This window comes from Lampetra fluviatilis, chromosome 13, assembly GCF_964198595.1.
Source record: "Lampetra fluviatilis chromosome 13, kcLamFluv1.1, whole genome shotgun sequence".
NCBI lineage: Eukaryota > Metazoa > Chordata > Hyperoartia > Petromyzontiformes > Petromyzontidae > Lampetra > Lampetra fluviatilis.
Genome location: NC_136287.1, coordinates 11216254 through 11242057, shown reverse-complemented (window position 1 = coordinate 11242057; position 25804 = coordinate 11216254). Strand labels below are relative to the sequence as shown.

Genomic DNA, 25804 nt, shown 5'->3' with positions numbered 1-25804 from the left:
CCTGACTCTATTGCATGTAGGGTGATGTGTAGGTATATATGCCTAGAAAATACATTTTTTTTTTGGGGCGGGGGGGGGGTGACATTACTTGGGAGGGGTCGACAATTGTTGTAAACCTGTTGGCCGGCGAGAGGCACGATGCGTGGACTCTCGCTCTCCCCGGCCGACGTGCGTCAGCGCTCGTCGGCGTCCCGTCGCTGCGGCTTTATTTACGAAAAACAAAAAGCGCGCGGGGACACCCGGGGCACGTCCGCCCATTGTTTGCCGAGCCCGGCATGAAGTAGAAGAAGAAGGGCCGACGGCCTCGGGGGGGGGGGGGGGAGGAACAAGAGCCGCCCACGTCTTCACGCTGCGAAGACGCAGCGTGGAGTTCCACTGGCGCGCGTGCGCACGGATCTTCGTCCAAAATGCTCCGCGACAGCCGGGGTCCCACGGTTGGGATGGAGTGCTTTAGCCAACAGTCGTCTTAATGACGCAGCGGGGTTTGTTTGACAAACCAGACTGCTGACGAGAGCCCTGTTCCGAGGTCAAAGCCGGTCGAGCGTTTGCCTGCGTAAACAACTGCTGCTGCCGCCGCTGGCTAAAGTTGGTCTGGATTTTTAAAAAAAGTTATTTTTATTATACGTGATGATGATCGAGAGTAATCACGTAGTGGCAGCCAAGGAGTGGGGCGCTTGAGAGAGTACGTCCACTGGGGTGATGGAGCGATGTCATCAGCTCGTGTGCAGGTGCCAGATCGATTTGCTACTGTCGCGAGATCGTGAGAGGTGGCAGCTGGCTTGGGGAGGCCTTCATCCAGCAGTGAATTTTGCACGGCTGATGACGACGACGACGATGATAACGTGAAGACACGGGATGGAATTGTCTTCACATATTGTCTGTACGGCACAGATCCGTGGAGGAGCGGTGTGCGATGGCTCACGCTGGCGGAGTCTTCCACCTTCATTGAGTGGACTTCAAGGTCACGCAGATGACACTGCCAAATGCCCTCAGCCCAACAAACCATCCCTTCAAGTCGATATAATAACAACAACAACACACGGAACAAATGTTCAGGATTGTATCATTGTTATTCAATCCAATGGTAGTAGGAGGGCTCGTGGGGGAGCTGAACGCGATCAATAAGAGCGGCACGCCGATGACGAAGCTTCCATCAAATCGCAGAAAAAGTGGAGCACGTGCGGTCGGCGCTCTCGGTCAGCATCGGCTCACGTCTGTAACGATGGCCCAATTGAAATCAGAATCAGAAAATGCATTTATACGGGAGGAATCCGATGGGCTATGAAGCTCTTTTTCACAGTTGTCCAGCAGGGGCACGGGGTCAGAACATTCCAACAACAAACAAAAGCAGCGGCAGCAGCGGCCTGATGTGGTTCCATCGGCCAAAGCTCAGCAGGCTCAAGCCCGCCCGCCCGTCCACCCTCAGCGCGCCAACGTTTCTGATTGAAGCAACAACGGGCGCGTTTCATCGATTGCGGACGATAAATTAGTCGTCAGCATCAGGGCACGTCGACCCGTTGCGAGCGTCTTCAATAACCGTTAAGCAAGCACGCGGGTGCGCTTTGAAAAATACGTGGACGTAAAACAAATGGAATGAGCACCAAGGCGGTGCTTCACCTCCAGTGTGCAGGGGAAGCTCTAGGGCTGAGCTGAGGACTCGGGGGCTTCCTGTCACTTCCTGCCACTTGAAGCCACGGGAGAGCAGGTCACAGCGAAGGGAAATAATAAAATAATAAAAATAAAACATCATAAAATAATATATTTATCTTATTGTATTATTTCCCTTCTACGTGACTTTACCGAAAGAACCAATAAGATGAATCCCTGCAGTCACGAAAGCTTTAAATCAAAAAGGTCACAGCGACTTTTCAATTTGAGGCTCTCGTTAACGTTATGCCAATGGGGCATTGGCAAGGCTTGTTTTCGAGCAGATGTGGGAAAGTACGTGTGGTTGTTGTTGTTGGCCTGTCAATTTTCCACGCAAAGGCGTCCCCCAATTTATTTCATTCCCTCCTTGCCCCAGTTGCTCCAAGTCCGTTGGTGGCCTCTGAACTTCTCTCTTTTTAAATGGGCCCTGTGAAGGGAGATTGAACTTTGAGGACCGCACCTCGTCGATTTAACACCCCCCCCAGCAGGGATTTTAAACTCCCAACCCTTGAGATTGTGAGTCTGAGTGTGACTGCGTCGTACAGGCCATGTTGCTCTCCTTCTTCGTAAGACGTCCTCTCCCGGGAGATGGTGCCGTGACTCAAGCTCCCTCCGTCCCATCCAATCCCACTTAACGTCACGTCGCCGCGCTCAGGAACTAGGGCTCTTTAGGCGTAACTGGGGAAGGATTGGCTGAGGGGGGTGGCTTCTCCTTTGATTTCGTCAACAGTGTGGTTTTCCTTTTAGGTCACGGGTTGCAGCTTAATGTCACACCCAGGATGATGTGGATTGCTCAAAACACATTCAAATAAATAAATATATCGGAGAACACCTGCTATTTCTCCACCGCGCAGGTGATGTAAAAACAGCAGAGCTTTAAAAAGCACAGCTGCGTCCGTCTTTGTTGCTGCTGTTGTTGTTGCTGCTGCTGCTGCTGCGTTTTAACTGATCGTTTCTTCCCAGTCGTGAATCCGAGCACAGATGAAAGTTTCACAGCGGGGGGGAGACGGAGTGATCTATGTCGATGACGTGAGCTGAATGCTTGACCCGTGAGGAGGGGAGGCCTCCTGTTTTCATATTTACCGGTTCAGAACATTAACGTTAAAAAAAACGTCATTTACGGACCTTTGTCAGTCAACTGCTGGACGAAGATTTCCCTACGCTGCACGGGTCGCGCACACGGGTCACCTGACCATAATTCACCATGCTGCGTGGGTCACCTGACCATAATTCACCACGCTGCGTGGGTCACCTGACCATAATTCACCACGCTGCATAGGTCACCTGACCATCATTCACCACGCTGCGTGGGTCACCTGACCATAATTCAACACACTGCGTGGGTTACCTGACCATAATTCACCACGCTGCGTAGGTCACCTGACCATAATTCACCACGCTCACCGCCGCTGGTTGTTTGCCGTGGCCGGGAATCGAACTGATGAGGGCAGTGCGCTAACCGCTTTGCCACCGCTCCCCCCCCCCCCACCTCCCGGCTTGACACAGGAGAGAAATGCCACGATGGCTTCTGCGCTAACGGCGGAACCTGCTTCCTGGAGAGCGGCAACGACGGCACCAACCTCAAATGCCACTGCACTCCCGAGTTCATAGGCCGCCAGTGCGAAGAGCGGCTGCCAGGTGAGATTCCGAGTCGCGTCCGTCCCCCCCCCTCCCGGAGCATGCCGTGCGGGTGTCTACGGAACAACACCAACCTCACCCCCACCCTCCTTTTGACACGGCGACGCAAATGCTGATTATGCTGATGACGCAGATCGTTTATGTGAACGTGGGGGTACCGCGCGAATCGTCGGGAGCCATTGAGTTGCGAGATTATTTTAGAGCTGTCGTTAGCGACGATAGGTGTTATCGCCGTCGAAGCCAATTGGCGAAGAGCGGCCATCAACCCGAAAAACTTAAAAAAAAAAATACCAGGTAAAGCCCACTGAGCTATATCAGCCCTTTTAAGAAGCGACCTGGCCACAAATAATAGCTCAGCGAAGTGGCTTAGCACATGGACATTTATAGCAATTACTCTAAACACACGTTGATTCTAAACGTGGAGCGAAAAAACCGGAAGACTCGGAGAAAAATCCACGTGACCGCGGGGAGAGAGAGAGAGATGCAAACTTCAAATATACAGGCATCGTCGGGGTCGGGATCGAATCCACGACCTCCTGTATACCAGGCGAGGTAGTTAACATCTCCTAGCCACCGCGGCGCCCACAGTGATGCGTCCAAGGTGCCCTTGCCGATGGGTGGAGGCAGCGCTCTTGATCAGTTTTAAGAAGGTTGCCTCCTCCCACACGCAAAACCGCGCACCAAAACAATCGGCCAAGTTTCTTGAAAGAGAACACCGATATTCAGCGAGTCTTTTTTTTTTAACATGGATAAAATGTAGACCCTATGTACGTAAAATAATTAAGGATTGAGAAGAGAGGTTTTATTTATTTATTTAAAAATCTACGGAACATTTATAAAGGCAAGAAACGCGTGCGGTTAAAAACCGCCTGAAATATCACAAGCCTACACGCTCGTACGACTCGTGCCCCCGTTAAAATAACTACACGTAAAATGCACGATCAATGGAGACCTTTGTTCTGTTCGGTGTGAATCGTGCTGTGAAACAAACTTCTCCTGTTACGGATTAATAAAGCGTCAGCTTGTAGCAGACTTGGCGAACGATCGAGCGCTCAATATGTTCTTTCAATAACTACGCCGGGTTTCATTGATTTTAATTTTAAAGAGTAACAACCCCATGGGCCGAGTTAAAGGTTAACGAGAAACGTTCACAGTTCAACTTTCCGTGGGGACACGTTTGAGTCACCCCTCTGAGCAGGATTATAAATGTCATCGTTTCGATTGCAAAGTAAGACCTCTGTCACTTCGCCGTTCAGCGAGACACGGCACGTAAAAACAAATATAGAAACACAGAAACTACATCTTTACAGAATGTTATTTCATCAGAATTATCACAATTATGATATTTTACCAAAACATGCCGATGACCAAATCACCCAGAATGCACACAGTCTCATCATATCCCGCAAGCTAATCAGGGTTGTGCCTGTACAGTGCTTGAAAGGGAGATAAACAGGTTGCTAAAGGGCTGCACGCGCAAAGTGGTGGGCAGACAAATCCATCGTTGTACTGTACTTCGATGTGCCCATATCCATGCTCCCTGTACTGACCGGTGTGGTGAAGTATGATCAAACATCTCCCACGACGTCCACAGCATGCGGAGACCCTTGCCCAACAGTGGATTGCCAAATCTAAATTCTCAGTGGGTTGCTAAATCTAAATATATATGTACTCAAAACCCTTCAAGTTCTAACTGTGGACATTTTACTGGAGAGATGTAGCATTGAGTCATTGATCCAACCAGGTGGTGCTGTAGTCGGTGTGCTTTCCTCACAGTAGCAAGGGTCTAAGTTCAAATCCTGATCTGGGGGAGTTGACACAACAATGCTAACCGCACCTCCGACCGTACGGTGAGAAAGAAGTTCAACATACATACTGTACATGAGACTGATCGCTGGCGTAGGGACACGGAATTTCCACCGACTGAAATGAGCAGAGCCCCGTCGCCCTCGCAGTTTCATTTGCAGCGGTGAGACGTTTAAATGTTTCCATCTCCGCGAGCCTTTATTCACTTTATTAATTCCTAGATTTTTCATTCGAATGCAAAAAAAAAAGCGACGAAGACTTTCGCGCAAAAAGTTGTACATCAATGTTAATCCCCGTTTACAAAAGTGCCTTTCAGAGGCGCCGCCGGTTGGAGGGGTTCCGTGTCCGTCGAAATGAACGGACGTCCAGTCGCGAGCAGCAGCAGCAACGGCGGTGGTGGCAGCAGCAGCGTGTGCACTGAGGGATTAAATGTGGCCGTTTGGTCATCGCTTTTGGTAATTAAATCCGAACAGATGCCTCCTTTGTTGTTTAAATGCAAATGTGGCTTGGGGGGGAAAGAGCGCACGCACACGATGGCATCCCGGTCACAGGCACCAAACACAAAAACGCCGCTACCACCTTCCTTCTCCATGAGTCGTTGCCCTTTGTATGAGAGCAGAAGGAAGTGAATACAGCGAGCTCAATCAGTGCCACATGAGCAACTAATACGGACAGGCACAGAGAGAGCACGGAACACCGATGTTAGCCGCGGTCCGGGAATCGAACTCAATTTTCCGGGTACGTAGTAGCCGTATAGACTGGTTGGGGCAAGTGATGTGAGTGAACACGTTATGAAGGCCGCCTTTGTCTCCCCACAGTGTTTACGCACGAATGGAAAGGTGCGGGGGGGGGGTTGGAAGAGTTAACAGGAGGATACACGAAACTAGCACATTCAAAAACTAAAAAATGTAACAGCGAAAACAATTTGAAAATGAAAATCCACCACAACAGCAGCAGCACCGTTAAACCTTCGCGGTTACGCCGAGGCTTATGAATGCACCGCACGGGTGCTGTAAAGGTTGGCAGATATTGACTTTTAAAAAAAGTCCCCACCAATGTACTCATTAATAATTGACAGTGGAGAGGCCCAGCAGAGAGATCAGCCTTAATTGGCGATTTGTGGAATCAGTTGGAGAGGGCTCCGTGCTGACATTTTAGACAAAAGCTGCACGGGAAAGGCAAACGGCCACACTTCACCACAAACAGACAACACACTTCACACGCGAGGCCCAGGTCATCAACAACGCTCGCGTTTGAGCGCGTGTGCTCGTGTGAGCGTGTGCTCGTGTGAGCACACACGCGCCTGCGCAGCCTCTAAAGCCAATGCGTCTGCCGGTTCAAACGAGCAATGGGGACAAGGTTCATTACTGCTAATGGCCCTGAGCAGGTGGTAAACATTCCATATTCCCATGACGGGGACCAGTCCTCTCTGTGGGATGGCCATCGTCGATGATATATCGGGCAATCATCCCATTGGCTGAGCTGACCAGGATTTAATGTATACTGTATGTGCAGGTGTCAGGGTCCGAAACAAACCCACAACATCCTGCATATCAGGCGAGGTAGTTAACATCTCGCCACCACGGCGACCCAGGTAACCAAGACCCACCAAAGCTGACTTCCAGTGCCTTCTGTGTGTTTCCATAGTTCGAGAATTATTTGCAGAGAAAACGTTTTTCTAGTGGCAATGAAGCAATATAAATACTCCCAACAGGAGGTTTGAGGAGCCACGCAAATAATTGTTCAGAGTTGGTTACCTGGTGCATAGATGACGATGATGATGAAGCTACGTAGTGGGCAGCCAAAGGCAATGCAGTTAATCCCATGGTTGTACTCTACTTATATGCTCCCACATATATGTTCCACACCTTCATCAACCCGTATTCACCAGCATAGCGAAGCACGGTCAAAAACCGCCCATGACCTGCGTGGCTTGGCGAGGCCCTCATCCAGCAGTGGATGGACAAAGAACGGCCTGCGAATGCAACCCGAGATGATGGAGCGAGTGCATTTTGCTTCTCGAGGGAACGTTGCTGTCGGAGGGACCATGCCCTTTATCATCAGGGCTACTCTTCCAACTTCTTCGTCAGGCCAGAGACTTTTCAATCACCCCTTAAATCTCCCTACAGATACAACTGCTAACACTTGCCACTGCTTCCAACATTCCGCCTGGCTTCACTCGAGGGAGCACATTTCACCGCGGGCAAAATGCAGTGCAGTGCCGCATCTACGTACGTACGTAGGGATCAGTTTAACACGTAGGCTTTCGCGACCAATATTATTCACAATCAACGTTTTTGGGTTTAGATCGCGTTATTTATAAATGTGCCGTAACCCTCCACCACCCGACACGGCCAATCTGTAAAAAAAAGTGTCACGTTGACAAAAGACAAATAGTTCACTGCTTTAGCCCACCGGTGTGTTGAAGCGTGAAACCACAACATTTACAACATTTACAAAAACGTTGATTATGAGTACGTAGGGATGTTGAACTTCTATCGCACTGCACGTAGCCAACCGTGCCGCACCCACGTTGGCCTGTTTGCGTGTTGCCGAGCAATTCCACTCTGTGGCTCGACTCACAGCCAGAGGCACGCGTGGCTCTACTCGGTGATGTCGTTCGATGGTTTCATTTTTCTCCTCTCCCTTCTGTACAAACGTTGTTGGGCGCTGAACAAATGTCCTGTTCTGGTCACTGAAGCTTCCCACGATAGTCCCACGTGCTATGCTGGTCGCTTACACCCGGAGCTGGCGTAATCATAACTTGAGTGGTTCCTAGGTCTTCGTCTGACCAATTACCGGTGAATTATGGAAAATTAAAATCTCTCCAGTGTGCGCCTGCAGTCACCCTGAACAGACGATGCAACGTATAATGACGCAATGCTCGATCCACAAATCCGAAGGAGACATCACAGCGATACACTCCGCTGCTTCTGACACGGTTATCTGCCTTAACCACCTGAATGTGAAATTACATCTACATCAGTTGTACGAAAGAAAAAGTCGTGAATTATGTGGTAACTATTTGAAATTAGTGGGTTAATCAAGTAGTTCACTCTTATGTATGTATGTATGTTGAACTTCATTCGCACCATACGAATCGGAGGTGCGGGGGCAAGGACAACAAACTAAACACAATAAGCAGTTCTAAAGAAATGAGTTTTAAAATCTGATGATTTAAAAGTGCATAGCTCCAGTGGCTTCCTAACATCGGAAGGAAGAGCATTCCAGACGGCTGCAGAAGCGCGTCTGAAAGCGCCGTGCGATGCGGCGCCCGCCGTCTTTGTTTGACGGCGAGCAGCCAAAAGCCACTGCTGCGATGATGCCCGGAGTTTGCGTGATGGTTATAAACCATCACGCGATGGCCGCACGAATACATCGGTAACACGACCTAAGCTGGTACCAATTTCTCCTCTGGCTTAGGGAGGAAATGACAAAAGCCGCTTTCTGCCTATCCCTGGAAGATTACACTCCCTACAGTTATATTCCACGCCAGCCTGTAAACACTGTAGAGTAAAACTCCCCGTATCCGCGGTGATAATGTGCGAGGGACGAACATGTTACCCGCAAGCTCACTCCACCTATCCATACACACACACACAAATATCGAGGGTGATCACGGATACCGTTTCCTATAATAAACACTTTACCCTCAGCGTTTGAAAGCAAAAAGTTGGAGGTACGTCCTATGATCCGGTAGGTGTGTGAGTGTGTGGGTAGGGGAGGGTACGGGTGGGGGAGGGGGACACCCAGCACAAGTTTGAGGTGCCTTTCTCTTGCTGGAGAATCTTTTAATTCCGGAGAACGCAGCAGCGGGGTGAATTTGTCGCGTGACTTCACCTATTCGCGAAAAATGTGCGAATTTTAGGAATAAAAGGGCGGGAGATTAATGAGGTTTTATTTTTTGTGGAGACCTTCGGCTCCCGTGGGTAATAGGATTTTTTTGTGGGCGATCGGGTCGCAAGACAAGAGGAGCTCGAATCTGATCATGCGACCTATTTCACCGAACCGCCGTGACTTGTGTTTATCTCGCCAGCTTTGGCGCCGCAAATCCCTCTTAAGCCGTAAGAGAACGCCGTCGTCATCGGTCGGTTGTTGTTGTTGTGAACAGTGCTTTCTTTGTCACTTGAGGATTTTTTTGTTCATTATCCCAAATTCATTCCCACCACCCCACACCGTCCGCCCTCACCGAACACCGTTTCGGTTTTTAAACTCACCGTCCGCTGTTTGCGAAGGAACCCCCGATCCCAAAAATTGCTCCGCCGTTTGCTCGGTTAACTCATGCCGCTAGACAGCATCGGTCTGGAAAGACAAGAGATGTGAAGGCACGGAATGGCCGGAGTTCTCTGCTCATGTTTTTCTCAAAGCGCTCGCCCGGCCCTCCCAACGCCATCCTCCAGAGGCACGGCCGTTACTCGTTGAATAAACACGGATCCATGGCTGGACGCAGTGTACGCAACGGGCATAAATTTTACCACAGACCGCAATTTATGTATTTTTATCCACGTCGTTTTTCTAACGTCTCCCACTCCCCCACCCCACCCCACCGGGTGACGCTATTTGGGGGCTCGGAGCGAACGACCGCACGACGATTCGCACAGAGAGACAGAGAGAGAGAGGGGGGAGGAGGAGGAGGAGCGTGGCGTTGCGGCACTGCGACCACGAGCCGCCGCTGCCGTCGCGCTCGCCGCCTGCGATGCCACCCGCGGCCACCGCCACGCGGCCGTCGTGCTCGTCACGTGGAGCTCACCCCCGGCGCCGCGTGACCAGTTTGGCGGAGGGATTATAATTGTTTGAACGGCGCCGTTGTTTTATTTTTGGTTGTTTATTTATTTTGTTCAAGTCGAGTGCTGCGTCAACAGGGGGGGGGGCAGAGTGTGACTTTTCTTTTTTTTTGGGGGGGGGGGGGTGGTGGTGGTGGGGGGTGGAGATGTTAAAGCGCCCCCACAAAGTGAAAAAAAAAATTCCGGGACGCTGGATTTTTCTCGCGCGTCGGCGCCAGATGTCTCCGTGGCCGCATTTGGCATCGAAACTGAATGTGGATGACGGAGGGCGGTGCCGCCGTCGCCGCCACCGCTTCGTTGAAGCCTCCCAGCCCCGCGCAGCGCTACTCGAGCGCTACCCGCAGCGCAAGCCACGCGATTGCCATCATTTTGTTTCGCTCCGCACAAGGGGGCAGTGCTGTGGTCAGAGGCGCTGGGCTGACGATCGAAAAACGGTGGTGGGAAGGCTCAGGTCCTGGCTGCGAGCCAACTCGGCTGAATTAAAAATAAAAACAAAAACTTCGTGGACATTTTTTAAGTAGCCATCCTACGGACGGAACGCTACTTGCCATGGAAATGTGGAATTTCCACGATTGGTTCAGTGCTGCTGTTGATGGAGATGAGTGTCACCCTGCTACTTGCTCATTGGTCCATGGATGGAGACTGTGGTTTCTTTCTTTTTTCCCTGGCTTAAAAGGTGACAATAAATGTCACCAGTGGGATTGTAAAACAACGTCAAGACTTGGGATTGGCTATCAAACAGAGGGTTGCCGCCTGCCCTGGCTTTTTCGAAGACATCTTATTCATTGAGGTAGTTGGTCCTGGCAAATCTGAAAGTGTTCACCATGACTTTAAGAGTTTCCGTGTTTTTTTGCGAGTTGCGGAATCGTACACCACTCACGACATTGCGATCGCATGCAGTTCTCCCCTCTCGTGGTGTTGTGGGATGTTCTTCTGTCCACGATGTGTCCTTGTTTTTTTATGTGGAGCCTCAGAGGCCAAAGAAGTAGCCCCGTTTTAAAACCGCGGAAAAGTCCAGCCCTTAGTTCGCAGCCGTGACTCAGTGTTACACGGGGGGGGGGGGGGGCGTTCAACGTGTCACAGCTCATTGTGGAAGTGGTGAGAGCTTACATAGTCAACATTTCACTGGCTTGTTTGAGAACAGAGAGAAGTGGGTGTCCAAGGGGTCAAAGTTAAGGTCTCTGGATGCGTGACCTCACTTCCCGACTCTCTTTATTATGACATTCGTGAGAACGGAGTTCAACGAGCCAGGAATGAGGTCTAAAGTAAACAGGTTCAGTTCAAACAAGCATTGAAGAGGAGGTCTGGGTACATTCTCCTTCGCAGGTGGATGGCCATGTTATACAAGCAGTATTCATAACAATACGATTTTGGGGGTGTTAGTCATGGTGCAACGGTTAGCGCACTTCGCTGTGAACCTGACCGACCGCGTTCGATTCCCAGCCAGGGCTAACATCGGCGGCGGGGGTTAAAATTACGGAGCCGCTTTGGGGCCCCCGCCTTTTGACCAAGCCACACTGATCAGCGTGGGGGAGGGGGGGAAGTATGGTCAAAGAACCCCCGTGACTCTGATGGCATTGGCGAGGCCTTCATACAGAAGTGGTTCAACAAAGGGTTGGTAAAACAAACACAAAAACAATTGACATTGCGTGGGTTTCCTCCTCGACGAGTCTACCGTCAATGGGTAATGTGACCACAGTGGTGTGGTTAGGGGTTAAAGCGCAGCAACATCCGACCACATGAACCCCCGCCATTGCTTGTCCAATGGCCACAAACGTTTTGGGAAAGCCCATTAAAACGCCAAACCGAAAGCCTTCAAGGTCAAGTTGGGGAAGAAATGCATTGTGGGTGTAATGTTACATCATTTCATTAAGACGCGTATTCTTAAACCCAAGATACATACATCGAATCACGTTGAAGAAATTCGTTTATATATCTTATATATAACGGGGGTTCAAATCACCCCTGCTAATCCACACGAAGCCCATGACCAAAGTGACCCTAAATGCAGTCGATCATCAGACTTCAGAAGCTCAGCGGGGTTGCGTCTGGATTGTACTTGGATGGTTGACAAGGTTTAACAAGGCTTGCCAGGTGTTGTAGGAGCTGGGTTGCAAGATGTGGCCAGGAAATGGTTGTGCCGAGTATTACTGCTGTGTGTCCGTCCTGGGTTCTCTCTCCGGGTACTCCATTGGTCCTCCACCCACGACGCCAAATCCTCAAGTCGTGAAAATCGCCAAAACATCCCAATGAAGGACCCTTCTGAAAAAAGTACTGCGGTTCAGTGAGGCTTCTCCGAGTAAATAATTGGCGTTTTTTTCTCTTCTTATCGTTATTAGTATTTACAAAACAAAGCCCCTTTGGCTTACGCTACATTGCCACGATTGTGTTCAGCAGAGAGCAATATATCACCCCTGCAAACGCACAATGGCACGCTCTGTTATCAACCGCTGACAATTTCCAACGCTCGGTAAGCCTCGCTGGGAACATTCCATCTAACGTGTTTTCTGCGGGGGGGGTGGGGGGGCGCTGGTTGAGGCTGCGACGAGAGATCAACGTTTAGAAAAAAACGCACAAGCGGAATGGCGCCTTAACGTGTTTCTCATCATCGCCGCTGCTGCCCCCGCCGCCTTCCGGCCTGATGCGGAGGCTGTGAATTATCAGAAGCTGGGAATGCATTCGGAGGGCGCGCGGCGGGAGGAAGCCGGCCGCGGGGTTGGAGATCGCGCGACCAAAAAAACCGCACGGAGCTTGAGCGGATCCAAGGCGCAGGCGCCGTGCACCGAGCGCCCGCGTAGGGCAGCGTCACCGGTCAATGTCAGTGCTCCCCCCCCCACCCACACCCCCCCGGGGGCCGGCTGTTGAATAAGCGCGCGCACGCGCGTGCACGCGCATCCTTCACATCAATCATCGCCCGCCGCTAGATGAGACCAATGGGCGTCAAAGCAGCACCGCTGCTGCGGTGGCGGAACGACGCGCGCAACCGTGCACGCGCACACACGCACGATCCGCGTGCACGTGTGCACAGACATCCGCGTGCACGTGTGCGTGCACACACACACGCATGCACGATCCACGTGCACGTGTGCACAGACATCCGCGTGTTCACGCAGCTGCACAAGCACCAGCGATGCATTAGACAAAGACTCCCCGTGCTTTAGCCTCCGAGGCTGCATGGAGGCAGGCGGGCTCGTATTAAGCACGGCACTGTTGAGGGCCAAATTCTGCGGTGTGATTTTTGGGTTTACACGGCGCATTGTTCCGTACGATGTCCGACGTTTCGTGGTGAAGTATGGCCAAACCACCCTTGTGACCAACACGGGGGTCTTCATCCTGCAGTGATTAACAACACTAACCTTCGCATTCAGCATATTAGTAGATGAGTAATACATATATGAGTGAGTCCTTCTTATCATCCTTAAAAAATATATTTCATGCATCACATCACACCACACCACATTAAATAGGGCCTAGGGCTTTGTTGCAGTCCCGAAAGTTGGATAACTTCACGCATCCCCATGCAAACGCTTTTAATCCCTGAAGGCAGGAGCAACCGAACAATATCTTTCATCCTCCCAACGCCGCCGCGCGAGCTCTCGGGTCGTGCCTTTGGGCACGATGGCCGACGTTGTCGCTGCACGTGTCGGGGGAGGCTTCTTCGTTGGGGAACTGCGGAAGCTTCGGGAGCTAAAGAATCTCCCGGCAGGTGGAGCGTAAATAGCGCGACGTGTCGGAGCCTGTCATCCAAAAAGGTCATTCCGGTTCAACTCGACCACGTTCGCAAAAACAAATTCGCTCGCTTCGCAGAGACGGAGAGAGCGGTGGAGGGGGGGGGGAAGCTGGCACACGCGGGCAGCCGCACGTTTTACAAACTTACGACGTATAAAACATTGATACTTATTTTATTTCTTTTGTTTTGAAACGAACATAAAAACATTGACACGCGGACACGCCGACTTGGAGAGAGCGCGGTAACTCAACTTTGACTCGCCGGGGGGGGGGGGAGAGGGGGGGGGCGGGCTTTTAGATTTATATCTGTAAAGCCTCATTTTTAATTCATGCCTGCCACTCCCCACCCCTCCCGATAAAAGCGGACGCATCAGCACAAACGGCGATTGAAACGCTGAGAACCTTTACGACGACGACGACGACGACCCAAGCGGCACAAATAACGTCCAGCAGATGAGAGCCAAGGGCTGGAAGTTGGGTGGGCCCCCCCCCCCCCACCGTTCCCCATCACGATAGCAGCCAGGGACCACTCAAAGGAATCATGAAAAAGCGAGAGGTGCAGCAACAAAAACCGGGGGGGCACGAGGTGAGCCCGCTGTGTTTCCTTGTGTAAAACGACAACAATGTTTAGTTATCTGGAGCAGGTAAGGCCCCACTGAGCTTACTGTGCAGCTCTTTTTGGGAAGCGACCTGGCCACCACTCGCGATCGCTCGCTCGACCAAGCCGCTTATCATCGCGCGTGAACATTTTTACAGCGGCCGAATACTCTAAACGCAGGTTTCTAAATGTGGGGGGGGGGGGGAAAGCGGAGTGCCCGGAGGATAAAATCCACGCGACCACGGGGAGACAGGCAAACTCCAGATATACAGCAGGCGTCAGGGTCGGGATTGAACCCACGGCCTCCTGTATACCAGGTGAGGTAGTTAACATCTCCTCGCAACCGTGGTGCCCTGCCTACTAGATATCTGTGATCAAGTGCTTAATAGCTCATCGGATTCCTCCAGCATAAAGATTCTGATTCTGGTAAATAGGGGACAGCAGTGTTGATCGGCAGGCCGCGTGTGGTGGGGTAAAGTGTGGGTGCTCCCGGCCCATCCAAGATGTTCTGGCCAGCGTGGAAGAGTAGGCCAAAACGCCCTTTCGAGGGGCTGTGTAGATCTGCCTCGAGTGGAGGGCCCTTTCTGCCAGCAGTGCCACGAGAAACCAGTTGCAGGGCTGCATCTTTGCCTTATACCTTTTTATCATCTCGGAAGCTGGCGGCCACGCGCATGTGGGGAGGAGCGGTGGCGCAGCGGTTAGCGCCGCGCTGCGCTACAAACCCGGGTGGCTTTCCGCTCACGGCCACCAACACCGGTGACGATTATCTGAACCAATTACGGGTCTCCCCTAGGTCGACTCTGCCTCAAACGAGTACATGGTGCTGTGTGTTAACATCGCCACTGGAGAGACAAAGACGGCTGGACCTGGTGCTGGACACCTACCCCGTCGTGTGCCGTGCCAGCCTTCGTAGCTTTTGCTTGCTAACGGCACTTGCCCCAACAGTCTGTTGAGGCTACACGGGGGACCCTATGTGTTTGTGCGCGCGTGTGCGGCGCGCGGTAACGGCTCCTCGCGTCCGCGGTCGTGTCGTCGATGGTCAGGACCCTGCAGCCGGAGCCCGTGCCACAACGGCGGCAAGTGCGAGGTGCAGGCGATGGGGCGCGGGGACTCCCTGGAAGAGCCGTTCCGCTGCTCGTGCGCGCCCGGGTTCAAGGGAGATCTCTGCCAGGAAGGTACGACGGTGGCGGCGACGATGACGCGACATGACGTCACTGCCGTGATGACGAAGGCGACGATGACGACGACAACTCGACATTACGACGATGCCACGACGATGACGACAATGACGGCGATGACGACGACAATGACGATGATGACGACAATGACGACGATGACGACGACAACTCGACATGACGACGGTGCCACGTTGACAATGACGTCACGACAACCGTGCCATGATTATGACGACGACGATGCCACAACGATGACAACGGCGACGTGCCAACGCCACCGAGCCAATCCTCACTTTTCATTTTGTTGGTTTTGTAATTTTTCCTGAAATTCTATCATGCCACTGATGAAGTGTTCCGTTAAGATTGTTGCGTGCGAAATGCGTTGGGGCTTTCTCTTGGCTTGCATTTGCACTGAGCAGCATCTTTTTTTTTACCGCGGTGTACATTCGAGGACACAATGCTGCCCATGAACGTGAATTTAGTTGTGAGTATATTAACGCCCCCCGCCCCCACGAGTAATGATGGAGTGGCAGCCGAGGGACGGATCACATCTCAGTGCACGTGCAATTAGGAGATGGAACGATGAAATTAGTTCACGTGCAGGGTTAGGGTTGCTATGTTGCATCGCAGAGCCGTGGGAGGTGGCGACGGTTTGGGGCGGCCTTCATCCAGCTGTGGATTCATCGCAGCCGATGCTGACGATGGATCGCGCAACGGATCGCCATCCCTCGCATCAGCTGCATGAGCATCCCCATCCACGCGGGGCTTCCCCTCGCCGTGGGATTTTGGCTCCACCAATGCACAAAGGACCGTCCCCTGCCCCGCGTGAACAATGGAAGGCACCGCGCAGATGAAGCCCCTTCATCAACTGCAGTGGCCGGGAGGGGCGATGTGAGTGGGGTGGGGGCGGTCGACCGCTCACGACAACGGCGGCGAGACAAAGGAGCTGACAGACTTGTACTCGGGCGCTTTGTTTGTCAACGGAGCGACTTGCCAATGTGGGTGCATCGCACGCCACACGGAGTGAGCGAAGGCGGACGCACACGCCGGCGCTGACAGACGGGCGTCCGCTGGAGCCGGGGGGGGGTCGGCATCCTGCGGCCCCCGGAGCGGCATGCGGCTGTTCATGGGCTGCTTCGTGACGTCGTTTATTGAGGACCACCGGCACCTCGGATTCATCACGTGCATTGCGGCTCTTGAAATGTTGAGGTTTTTTTTTTACAGAATACGAAAGCAAGGGCTCTTCTTGTTATTTTGGTGGCCGACCCCTGCACTAGAGGGAGCTCGAGAGAGCCTCTGTGGGAGGGTGCATTGGCCTTCTCTTCCACGCCGATCAGTCAGCTTTGACGCTGGACTCTCTGGTGTTCCCCTTTTCTGCTGCTGGCTTGACGGCGGTGGAGGGGAATTCTTAAAAAGACTTGCCCCAATGTTTCCCCTGCTGCTGCTGCTGCCGCTGCCACCTGCGGAGTGGCATTGAACCGACACCCTTCGGATTGCAAGTCCGGCTTTACCGTGCGTGCCATGTGGGCATTAAAATATTATCGCTTCCAATGAAGTTAGTGCAACTCTTTTTATTTGCGTGTTCAAGCGCCCGATTCGCCCAAACCTTTCAAGCAGTTGGCCGTGCAACGCCCGCGGGTGATACTTAATCAAAGCTTAGCGACTCTTTCACGCGCTCGCTCCATCGCAGCGACGTCGCTCTTCCGGACGAAAGCTGCCACCGGTCGTACGCCCCGACAAGCCCCGCGCTAACGATGCCCGGGCTCTCACCGCGCATCCCTCGCATGTCCACACACGCAACGCTACCTTTGAACTGCAATGCAGGGAAAATCACCCGCGGGTCTCTTTTGAGTGTTGCTGGGATTGCTGGGCAACTCCCAACTCCTGCCGCCACCTACCCTTGCCGCCCCCCGTGCCCGAGGCACTGGCACCAGTTTGTCAGGAAGTGTTTCAGTTCACTCCGTCCACCAACAGCTGCTCCTCCAGTACAGGAGCCGATGTGACACTCAGCGTTGTCGGTCCAGGGTGGGGAACAGCTGCCATCAATGTGAACGAAACTAAACCTGGAAGAAACGTTAAGCGCCACACGGAATTACTAACGGCGCGATGCGTTAGCGGTATTGTATGTATGTTGAACTTCTTTCACGCTGTACATAGCCAACCGCGCTAATCGTAGATGCGGGGGAAGGACTAAAAACTAAACACAAAAAGCAGCTGAGAAGAAATACGTTTTCAACCGAGATTTAAAAGTGCATAGCTCCAGTGGCTTCCTAATATCGGAAAAAAGGAGAGCATTCCAGACAGCGACAGATGCGCATCTGTAAAGTGCTATGGACCTACTGCTGCTGCTGCTGCTCCGTGTGAAATCCACTCAGCTTAGGAGGGCAGAGTGGGGTTTTCCATCTGCAGCCCCGGTGACCTGGAACGGTCTCTGCCAACTGAAGTCCGCTCAGCTGTGACAATCGGTCGTTTTAATACCGGACTCAAAACATTTCCTTTCACTTGTGTTTCATTTAATTTAGTTTCAAATGTATCTGTGCCATCCGCGTTTTTTGTCTCGGCCCTTTTAATGGTTGAATATGGCAGGTTACAACCTAAAACTAAACTGTTTTTTTTTTTTACCAGGCAATCTATCGTTTGGCCACATCACTTGGCCACGGATGACAGCTCAACAGAGTGGCTTATCACGTGGATATTTCTAGCAGCCAAATACTCTAAAACGCACGTTGATTCTAAATATGAAGAAAAAAAATCAGAGGACCCTGAGAAATACCAATGCGAACCCATGGGGAGAGAAACACGAAAAATCCAAATATATACAGGGATCAGGGTCGGGTTCGAACACGTGACCTCCTGCATACCAGGCGAGGTCAAATCTTGGATCGAGCTCGCAGTCAGACGTCTCCGAGCTCCGAGTGTGAGCTCCTTGTCCACAGTTGACTCCGTGTGCTACATCCTGATGGTGGGGAGGGACCACGGTGAGTCCCGCTTTGTTGGAACACATTGGCCATGCTCTGGATAGACCCCCCCCCCCCCCCCCCGTGGCATGAGAATGCGGAATTTCCACCACTAGCTCAGCGCAGCCGACAGGCGTCCGTTGCACGTTATTGTTGCCGGTTCGTGCAAAAAGGCACTTAGGCGTTTCGTTTGACGTTCGGTTCACGAGTTTATATCATCCTGAGAGGGGAGGTGAAAACATTACCGCTTGTAAAAACGGAATGACGGCCAGTGTGAGAACACATTGTTCACGCTTCCATGGGCATTATTCACAATTCTGAAACTTGACTCTGGCACCAAGCCAAAGTGTATGTTCCTTATATGGGTTCCCATAGCAACAACGCTGTGTGAACCGGAATTATATAAATCGGATCTGTTGGAGTAATTGATCTTTAGTTTTATAATAACTCTTCAAGATGTTTCCTACCAGGTTTACGTTTTTTTTTTTGTATCAGGGTTGCTGAGCACAGACCCAAAACGCCAAGCGGCCTACACCAAGCGACAAGATAAAAGTTGCACTCCAAAGTATTTCACGTTTCTTGATCATGCTAAGCTTTGCTTCGTTCTCGTTTGCTAGGCCTGCTGGATAGTTCGGAGATTAGGCTGGCTAGCTATGAGATGATTATACATTCGTCTTTTCAATGTTCACGTTTTAAGCTTGCGAGTTGTCACTTACATTATTGAATTCGAGGGGGGGTTTTAATCACCGGATTGTGGAAGGATTGTATCGGCCTGTGAGAATGCACTGGCCCACGGATGTGGAGTGGCTCCAGGTCAGTTGGACAGCGAGCTCCATATCGGGTTGTCGTAACTACAGGTGACATGTGTGCACGTGTAAAGCCACTGGATGTTGGGTCCTCTCCCCTTGGCAGGCAGTGTGAGGGATGCTTGACCGTAACGTCATCACGCGCGTCAGTGCAGTTTGGTGAAGGCGGGCGACAAGGACGTGAGCATTCAAAGCGCGGCACAGCAATGACTTTTGCTCCAATGCCCTCTGCTGCCTGCCTCCTAGCCACACAGCAGCCTCTTCAACAACCCAGGCTGTGTGGCGGCTATCCAGGCTCAACTCTGCTCACCATTCCGGGTGATTTGTGATGAAACGACGGGGGGGGGGTGGGGAGCGACAATGCGGAAAGCGGAAGACAGAGTTGAATGCACCTGTGGGAGGACGTGCTGGCAAGGAAACCTGGGGTGGGACCCTACTGGCTACACGGGTCTGGAGCATGACGATGCTGCATCGGTCAGTGTAGAGTTGACTACGCGGACTGTGCAGCAGAGTCATCAAGGAGCAGGGTAAACCATCACGCGAACAACTCCGGTCACCATCCTGTCAGCAGCGGTGGTGGCTTTTGGCTGGCCGTCGAACAAAGACGGTCACCGCTATCGCGCGCTTTCAGATGCGCTTCTGCGGCCGTCTGGAACGCTCTTCCTTCCGATATGTATTAGGAAGCCGCTGGAGCTGTGCACTTTTAAATTATCTAGATTGAAACTCAATTTATTGAGAACTTCTTGTTGTGTCTAGTTTGTTGTCCTTCCCCCCCGCCGGCACCTCCGATTGGCACAGTTGGCTATGTCCGGCGCGAATGAAGTTCAAGATACACACATTACACACTCGCTTCTGTCACTCAACCCGTGGGGGGGGGGAAACCGGTTCTTCTGGGATTTCTGCTTCTGTTGCCCAGAGCATGGTGAAACTCATTGTTACTGCAAATTCCGCCAGCAACCCATTCATTTCGAAGCGAGCAACAGTTTAGAGGAGACACGATGGAAGAATCCACCGAGAGAGGAAGACTTCGTCACAATTCTGATGAAGCTGGCCGTTGTCATCGCGAGCTGAACGTCACGCTCAAATCGTGAGTGTGGTGGGTTTAACTCTCGGACACACAACCGGTGTGCTCAACTCGTCACGAATCGTCACGTTTTGTTTCCGTGGCAAACCTTGCCGAGTGGCCGCGTCGGGTGGTGGCGAGTTTAACGACGCGTTAATATTCACGTGATCTAACCCCCCCCCACCCCCCCCAAAAAAACCCCCTCTTTGTTATGGCCAATGGAAGCGTGTCCTTCGGCACGGGCATCTCTGGGTGCTGCTCACGTTCCATTGGCAGCTGTAGGCCAGCGGTGGAAATTCCACATTCCAAAGACAGACCAATATCACCACATGCCCAAGCGATATTTATTGACTTGCAAAAAGTGTGTATTACACTGTGCGCATGATTTACCGCCTTAACCTCACGGAAGACATTTATGAATACAAAATAAATAGCCATGGTCTCGGGTTTAATGCTCTATTTATAAAGCTTACACAGTGGGGGGAAATAACCTGCTTCCTTGAATCCTCCGATAGCTTAGAGGGCTAAGTGATGAGAATAAGGATTACAGCCGACTGGATTAAACGGAGGGAAACTGTACACGGAGCATCCCGTGTGTGCGCAACGTGGGCACTGCGCGTTCCTTACGCGTAGCGATGACGTCCACGCCGCCCGCTTCCCAGCAAACGTGAAACGTCGGGTCAATGTCGGACGAACGGTTACAACTGGGTTCTTTGCTCTGCGCTGCCCGATTTTGGAATTTCCCGCTTGCTGTGCGCCTGTTAACGTCACTCGTCGAATCATGTTGAGGACTCACATCGCGATCCCGCGCTACGAACCCCAGCCGCCAGAGTTCGATTCCCGCCTACACCAGGTGACGATCATCTGAACCGGTCCTTGCGCCTCCCCTAGGTCCACTCGGCCTCAAATGAGTACCTGGTACAGTGTGTAAATATCGCCAACTGGGGAGACAAAGGCGGCCAGGCGTGGTGCTGACCACCCATACCCTCGTGTGCCGTGCCAGTCTTCGTAGGTGCTACTCGCTAACAGCACTTGCCCCAGCCGTCTGTTTAGGCTACACGGGGGATTTTTGTCTGTGTGTGTGACACGTGTGCGACACGTGTTTAGGAAGCATTAGCGTAGTGAATTCAGGGCACCGTGCTGTTCGATTCCAAGCCACAGCCAAGTATAAGTGGCGAGTGATATCACAACCATTTCTGAGTACTCTCTTAGGTCGATCCAACCTTTAATTATATACCTAATGCAGTCTGTAAATATCCGTATTGGAGACACAAAGACGGCCAAGCTTGGCACTGACCACACCAGGTTCCTTGCTAACAGCACTTGCCCCAACAGTTTGTTGAGGCTCATAATCAACGTTTTTGGGTTTAGATCACGTTATTTATAAATGTGTCGTAACCCTCCACCATCCGACACGTGCCACGTGACACTTTTTTACTGATTGGCCGTGTCGGGTGGTGGAGGGTTACGACACATTTATAAATAACGCGATCTAAACGCAAAAACGTTGATTATGAATAATATTGGTCGCGAAAGCCTCACACGTGTTAAACTGAGTCTGTTGAGGCTCTACGGGGAGATCTTTGGTCTTTCGTGGGGATCTCATCACCGACCGCTCTCCTCACTCGCAGGGCCCTGCAGCTCGAAGCCGTGCCACAACGGCGGGCAGTGCGAGGCGTCGCTCGGGGTGCGCGGAGACTCCATCGACGAGGAGTTCCACTGCACGTGTCCGAGGGGCTTCAAGGGCCGACTCTGCACAGACAGTGGGTGGTGGCGCTGCACTCGCCGCGACGGCCGAACTCACGGCTCACGGGCCCGCGTGTCACATGGCCCACTACTTTCACTTCGTACCGACCACTTCCAAACGCCCCACACAAACGATCATTTGATGTCACCGCCAGAGCATCTTGGCCGCACTAATCGGGTTCTAGGGGGGGTTATTTTTGAAGACCTGGCAACAACGCGGTGTTTCTAATTGTAGTGCACTCAAGTCGCTTATGTCACCGCAAGGGCCCCCTCGTATTCGGTCGAGACGCACGCTATTTCCTACATTATTAATGGGTGACGAGCGGAGCGCCGGGTGGCTAAAGCACAGCAAGTTGGCACAGTAGGGGGCACAGGTGGTGCATCAGCCAGTCATCTCGGTCATCTTTGTCAGTCGACCCGTGGCAACTGGGTCTGCCCCGTGACCTCCTGCCAGCGGGCGTTCGACACTTCACGTGGCCTCAAGGTGCACATGGCCTGGCACAAGCGTCGTGGTGACGTCACCGCTACTTAGTGGCGAATGGCGGTTGTTGTTGAGTTGAGTTAAATGCACGGCCCGCCTAAGGTATTTGAAAGTCCTGTTTGGCCCTTGGTAGGACAATGTATGGTACCCCAGCGCTAAGCCAACACCAGCGCTGCGCTGAGGTACAAGAGGTCAGTAGGTTTCTAGGTGTTTCTGGGAATTTGGGGGGTTTTTTGGGATGGGTTTGATCAGTCGGTGAGGCTACACACTTGGGGTGTGAGACTGCATCCGTTCATAGGTTGTAATACATTATTTCACAAACAATAAATCCATCAAAACGACGTGTCAGGATCTACGATTTAACGCAAAATGATATGCTCGCGTTGTATTTTGGGCTGCACAATTGTTCAAAACGACAGACAAAGCACAATTAATACCGATCAGATGGTAAAAAGTGAAAAACATAATCTACTTCAGATTGGAACCATGACTAAAAAACATGTCAGTACGTGGGATCACTGAGGCTGATTTGTTCCAACCATTAGCGATGTGATCCACATAGCCCGATACACATTCCTGTGTTTCCATTCCCCCGCCTGAGGCACATCGAAGCAAAGTGGCCCTTTTGCTGCTGGAGCTTGCAAGACATGATAACGCCTCCTTTTACATATTTGTAATGAGTAAATGTATATTTCTACACAACCCATCGGCTGCACAGCCATTCTCTGAGAGTGCATTTTATGAGCAGTGCTGGTTCAAAAAAAGCCAACTCTGTGGACCGTTTTAAACATTGAGGCTCTCACCGGCAGAGTCGGGCTCGCTTGAACAAATGCTGGTGGCAATTCTGCCCCATTTTTATCGGCATGGGTCCTCTTTGGAAGAGATTGGCGAGGCATGGATCTCAGGAAATCTCTGCATCAATGACAAGAAGTCTGTGCTCCTCATCATTGTGTGCTTGTTTTAGTGGAATAATTGGCGAGCCCATATTGCTGAGAAAAAGTTACACGCTCAGGATTTTATATTATTTTCCACCTCACGTCCAAGTAAATTATGCCACGTCACATCAGCTTAAACTCAGTCTTTAATCCCAGTTAAGTTTTTTGTTTAAAAAAAATCGGGCTCACTGGGTTGACAGAGCTGTTTAAGTACATCAAGAAACGCATTATGTTCATCATTAAAACTTCAGCAAACATGCCAAAGCAGTGGGCTAATGTTTCAGACAATAGCCCTTCAATATACCCACGCAGCACTAATGAGAACGCTGACGATTGTTTTATGATTTGCACGTTTAATTAAGCTGCTGCTAACAGTGACTGGCACAAAACAGACAACACGAACACCCAAAAACGTACTTCACGCTCCAGAAACGCGAGCAATTGTTTGACTTACCATTGGCTCAACCGGACAATTGGCAGCTCCTATTAGGACGGTTGGCTACGTACGGTGTGAAAGAAGTTCAACATACATACATACATACGACCAGTTTGCACAGCCTCCACACATGTGCAGGCAGCGCAAATGTCCACTCAGGCACATGGGGCCAGGCTACAAAGAGGGGGCTGGCGGTGGCATCGGACAAGTGGGCCCCATTTAATTCCTCGCACAATGGCCCATGCCAACTACGATGGTTCATGCCAACCACGATGGACAAACCATAATGGTCCATGCCAACCACAATAGTCCAATCACGATGGTACCATGCCAACCACAATAGTCCAATCACGATGGTACCATGCCAACCACAATAGTCTAATCACGATGGTACCATGCCAACCACAATAGTGTAATCACGATAGTACCATGCCAACCACGCGACGCCACTGCCAGGAGCAGCATTAGAGCAGTACGCGTGGCCAGTGCCGGGGGAGGGAGAGCTGTGTTCAAACTAACGCGCGTTTCTCTCGGTGTCCCGTCAAGACATCGACGAGTGTCTCGACAGGCCGTGTCAGAATGGTGGCATCTGCCGAGACCTCAAAGGGGACTACACCTGCGACTGCCCGGCCGACTACACCGGCAAGAACTGCCAGCTGCGTCAGTATCCCACGTTCACGCACACCAGCACCGAGTTTAATCGGAATCAGAATTGTTTTATTTAGACTGGAGGAATCCGATGAGCTGTGAAGCTTATGTTTTTTCACGGATGTCCAGTATGGGCGGGTCAGCGAGTTACAACAGCAAACAATGCAAAATAGAGGTAATGGAGAGCAAGTCACTAAATATAAGTAAATAATAAACACTTTCATTATAGAAGCCCGATTGATCAAAATTTGGCAAAGCAGCAAAACAACAACAAAACAGTCCCAGACCACACCAAGACAACACCACACAGCAATAGTGGTCCCTCAGTACAATGGCACATTAACATTGAACTATCAATAAACAGGTAACGAAAAAGTAACAAATCCCATTTGCAAATGTGACCATTATCCAGCGCTAATCTTCCGCTTCAGGATATATTTTTTTTAAAGGAAGATTTACACGATGGCCGAGGAAGGAAAATTAAGGTAATTCCAAAACGTCGGTGCTGCAAATGGCAACGCAATCCCAGCGGAGAAGCAACTGAGGAGAGGCGCGTGGGCCCAGCGTGGGCCCAGCGTGGGCCTCACGCGGCAAAGCGACGGACACCGTTTCCGCACAACGAGCCTGGTGCCGCGTCGACGTTTCCCAATTTCTGAACTCTCTCGCCCCTCGCAGGCTGCGGGGCACCGCTGGGGATGGAAGGGGGTGGTATCAAGAGCTACCAGATCTCCGCCTCCTCCATGTACAGCGGCATGTTTGGTCTGCAGAAGTGGTTCCCCTTCTACGCGCGCCTCAACCGCAATGGTCTGGTGAACGCATGGACTCCCGACGATCAGGACAGGTCGGCCTGGATCCAGGTAACTTCACCCCGGGCGAGATGTTAACTACCTCTCTCGGTATGCAGGAGGTTGTGGGTTTGATCCCGTCCCCTGACGCCCGCTGTATATTTGAGAGTTTGCGTGTTCTCTCTCCATTGTTGCGTGGATTCTTCTCCGGTTTTTCCCTCAATGTTTAGAATCAACGTGCGTTTAGAGTATTTGGCTGCGACAAACTTCCACGTAAACGACCACTTCTTCGAGCTATCGTCTGTGGCCAGGTCGCTTCCGATTGAAACGCGCGACCGTTGCTCGTCCTCGTCGCAGGTGGACCTGGGCCGCACGATGCGCGTGAGCGGCGTGGCGACGCAGGGCGCGCGTCGCATGGGCAGCGCCGAGTACATCAAGAAGTTCATGCTCGCGTTCAGTGACGACGGCAAGACGTGGAGCGGATACCGCGAGGCGCGCTCCACCAAGGACAGGGTCAGTGAGTCGGTGTACCGCCCCCCCCTGTCTGCACAACCGCCCCTCCCCCAGCCC

The 25804-nt window shown here is 51.8% G+C and overlaps 1 protein-coding gene across 3 annotated transcripts in view; it reads left to right on the top strand.

The window, feature by feature from the left end:
- LOC144935543 (lactadherin-like) overlaps positions 1 to 25804 on the top strand; it is a 143957-nt gene that overhangs the window by 108571 nt on the left and 9582 nt on the right. For all 3 annotated transcript variants that reach the window (XM_078862302.1, XM_078862303.1, XM_078862304.1), the window contains exons 3-8: positions 3154 to 3285; positions 15246 to 15377; positions 21835 to 21966; positions 24348 to 24461; positions 25125 to 25306; positions 25592 to 25747. In XM_078862302.1, the coding sequence (XP_078718428.1) occupies positions 3154 to 3285; positions 15246 to 15377; positions 21835 to 21966; positions 24348 to 24461; positions 25125 to 25306; positions 25592 to 25747 (848 nt within the window). The remainder of the gene's footprint in view (positions 1 to 3153; positions 3286 to 15245; positions 15378 to 21834; positions 21967 to 24347; positions 24462 to 25124; positions 25307 to 25591; positions 25748 to 25804) is intronic.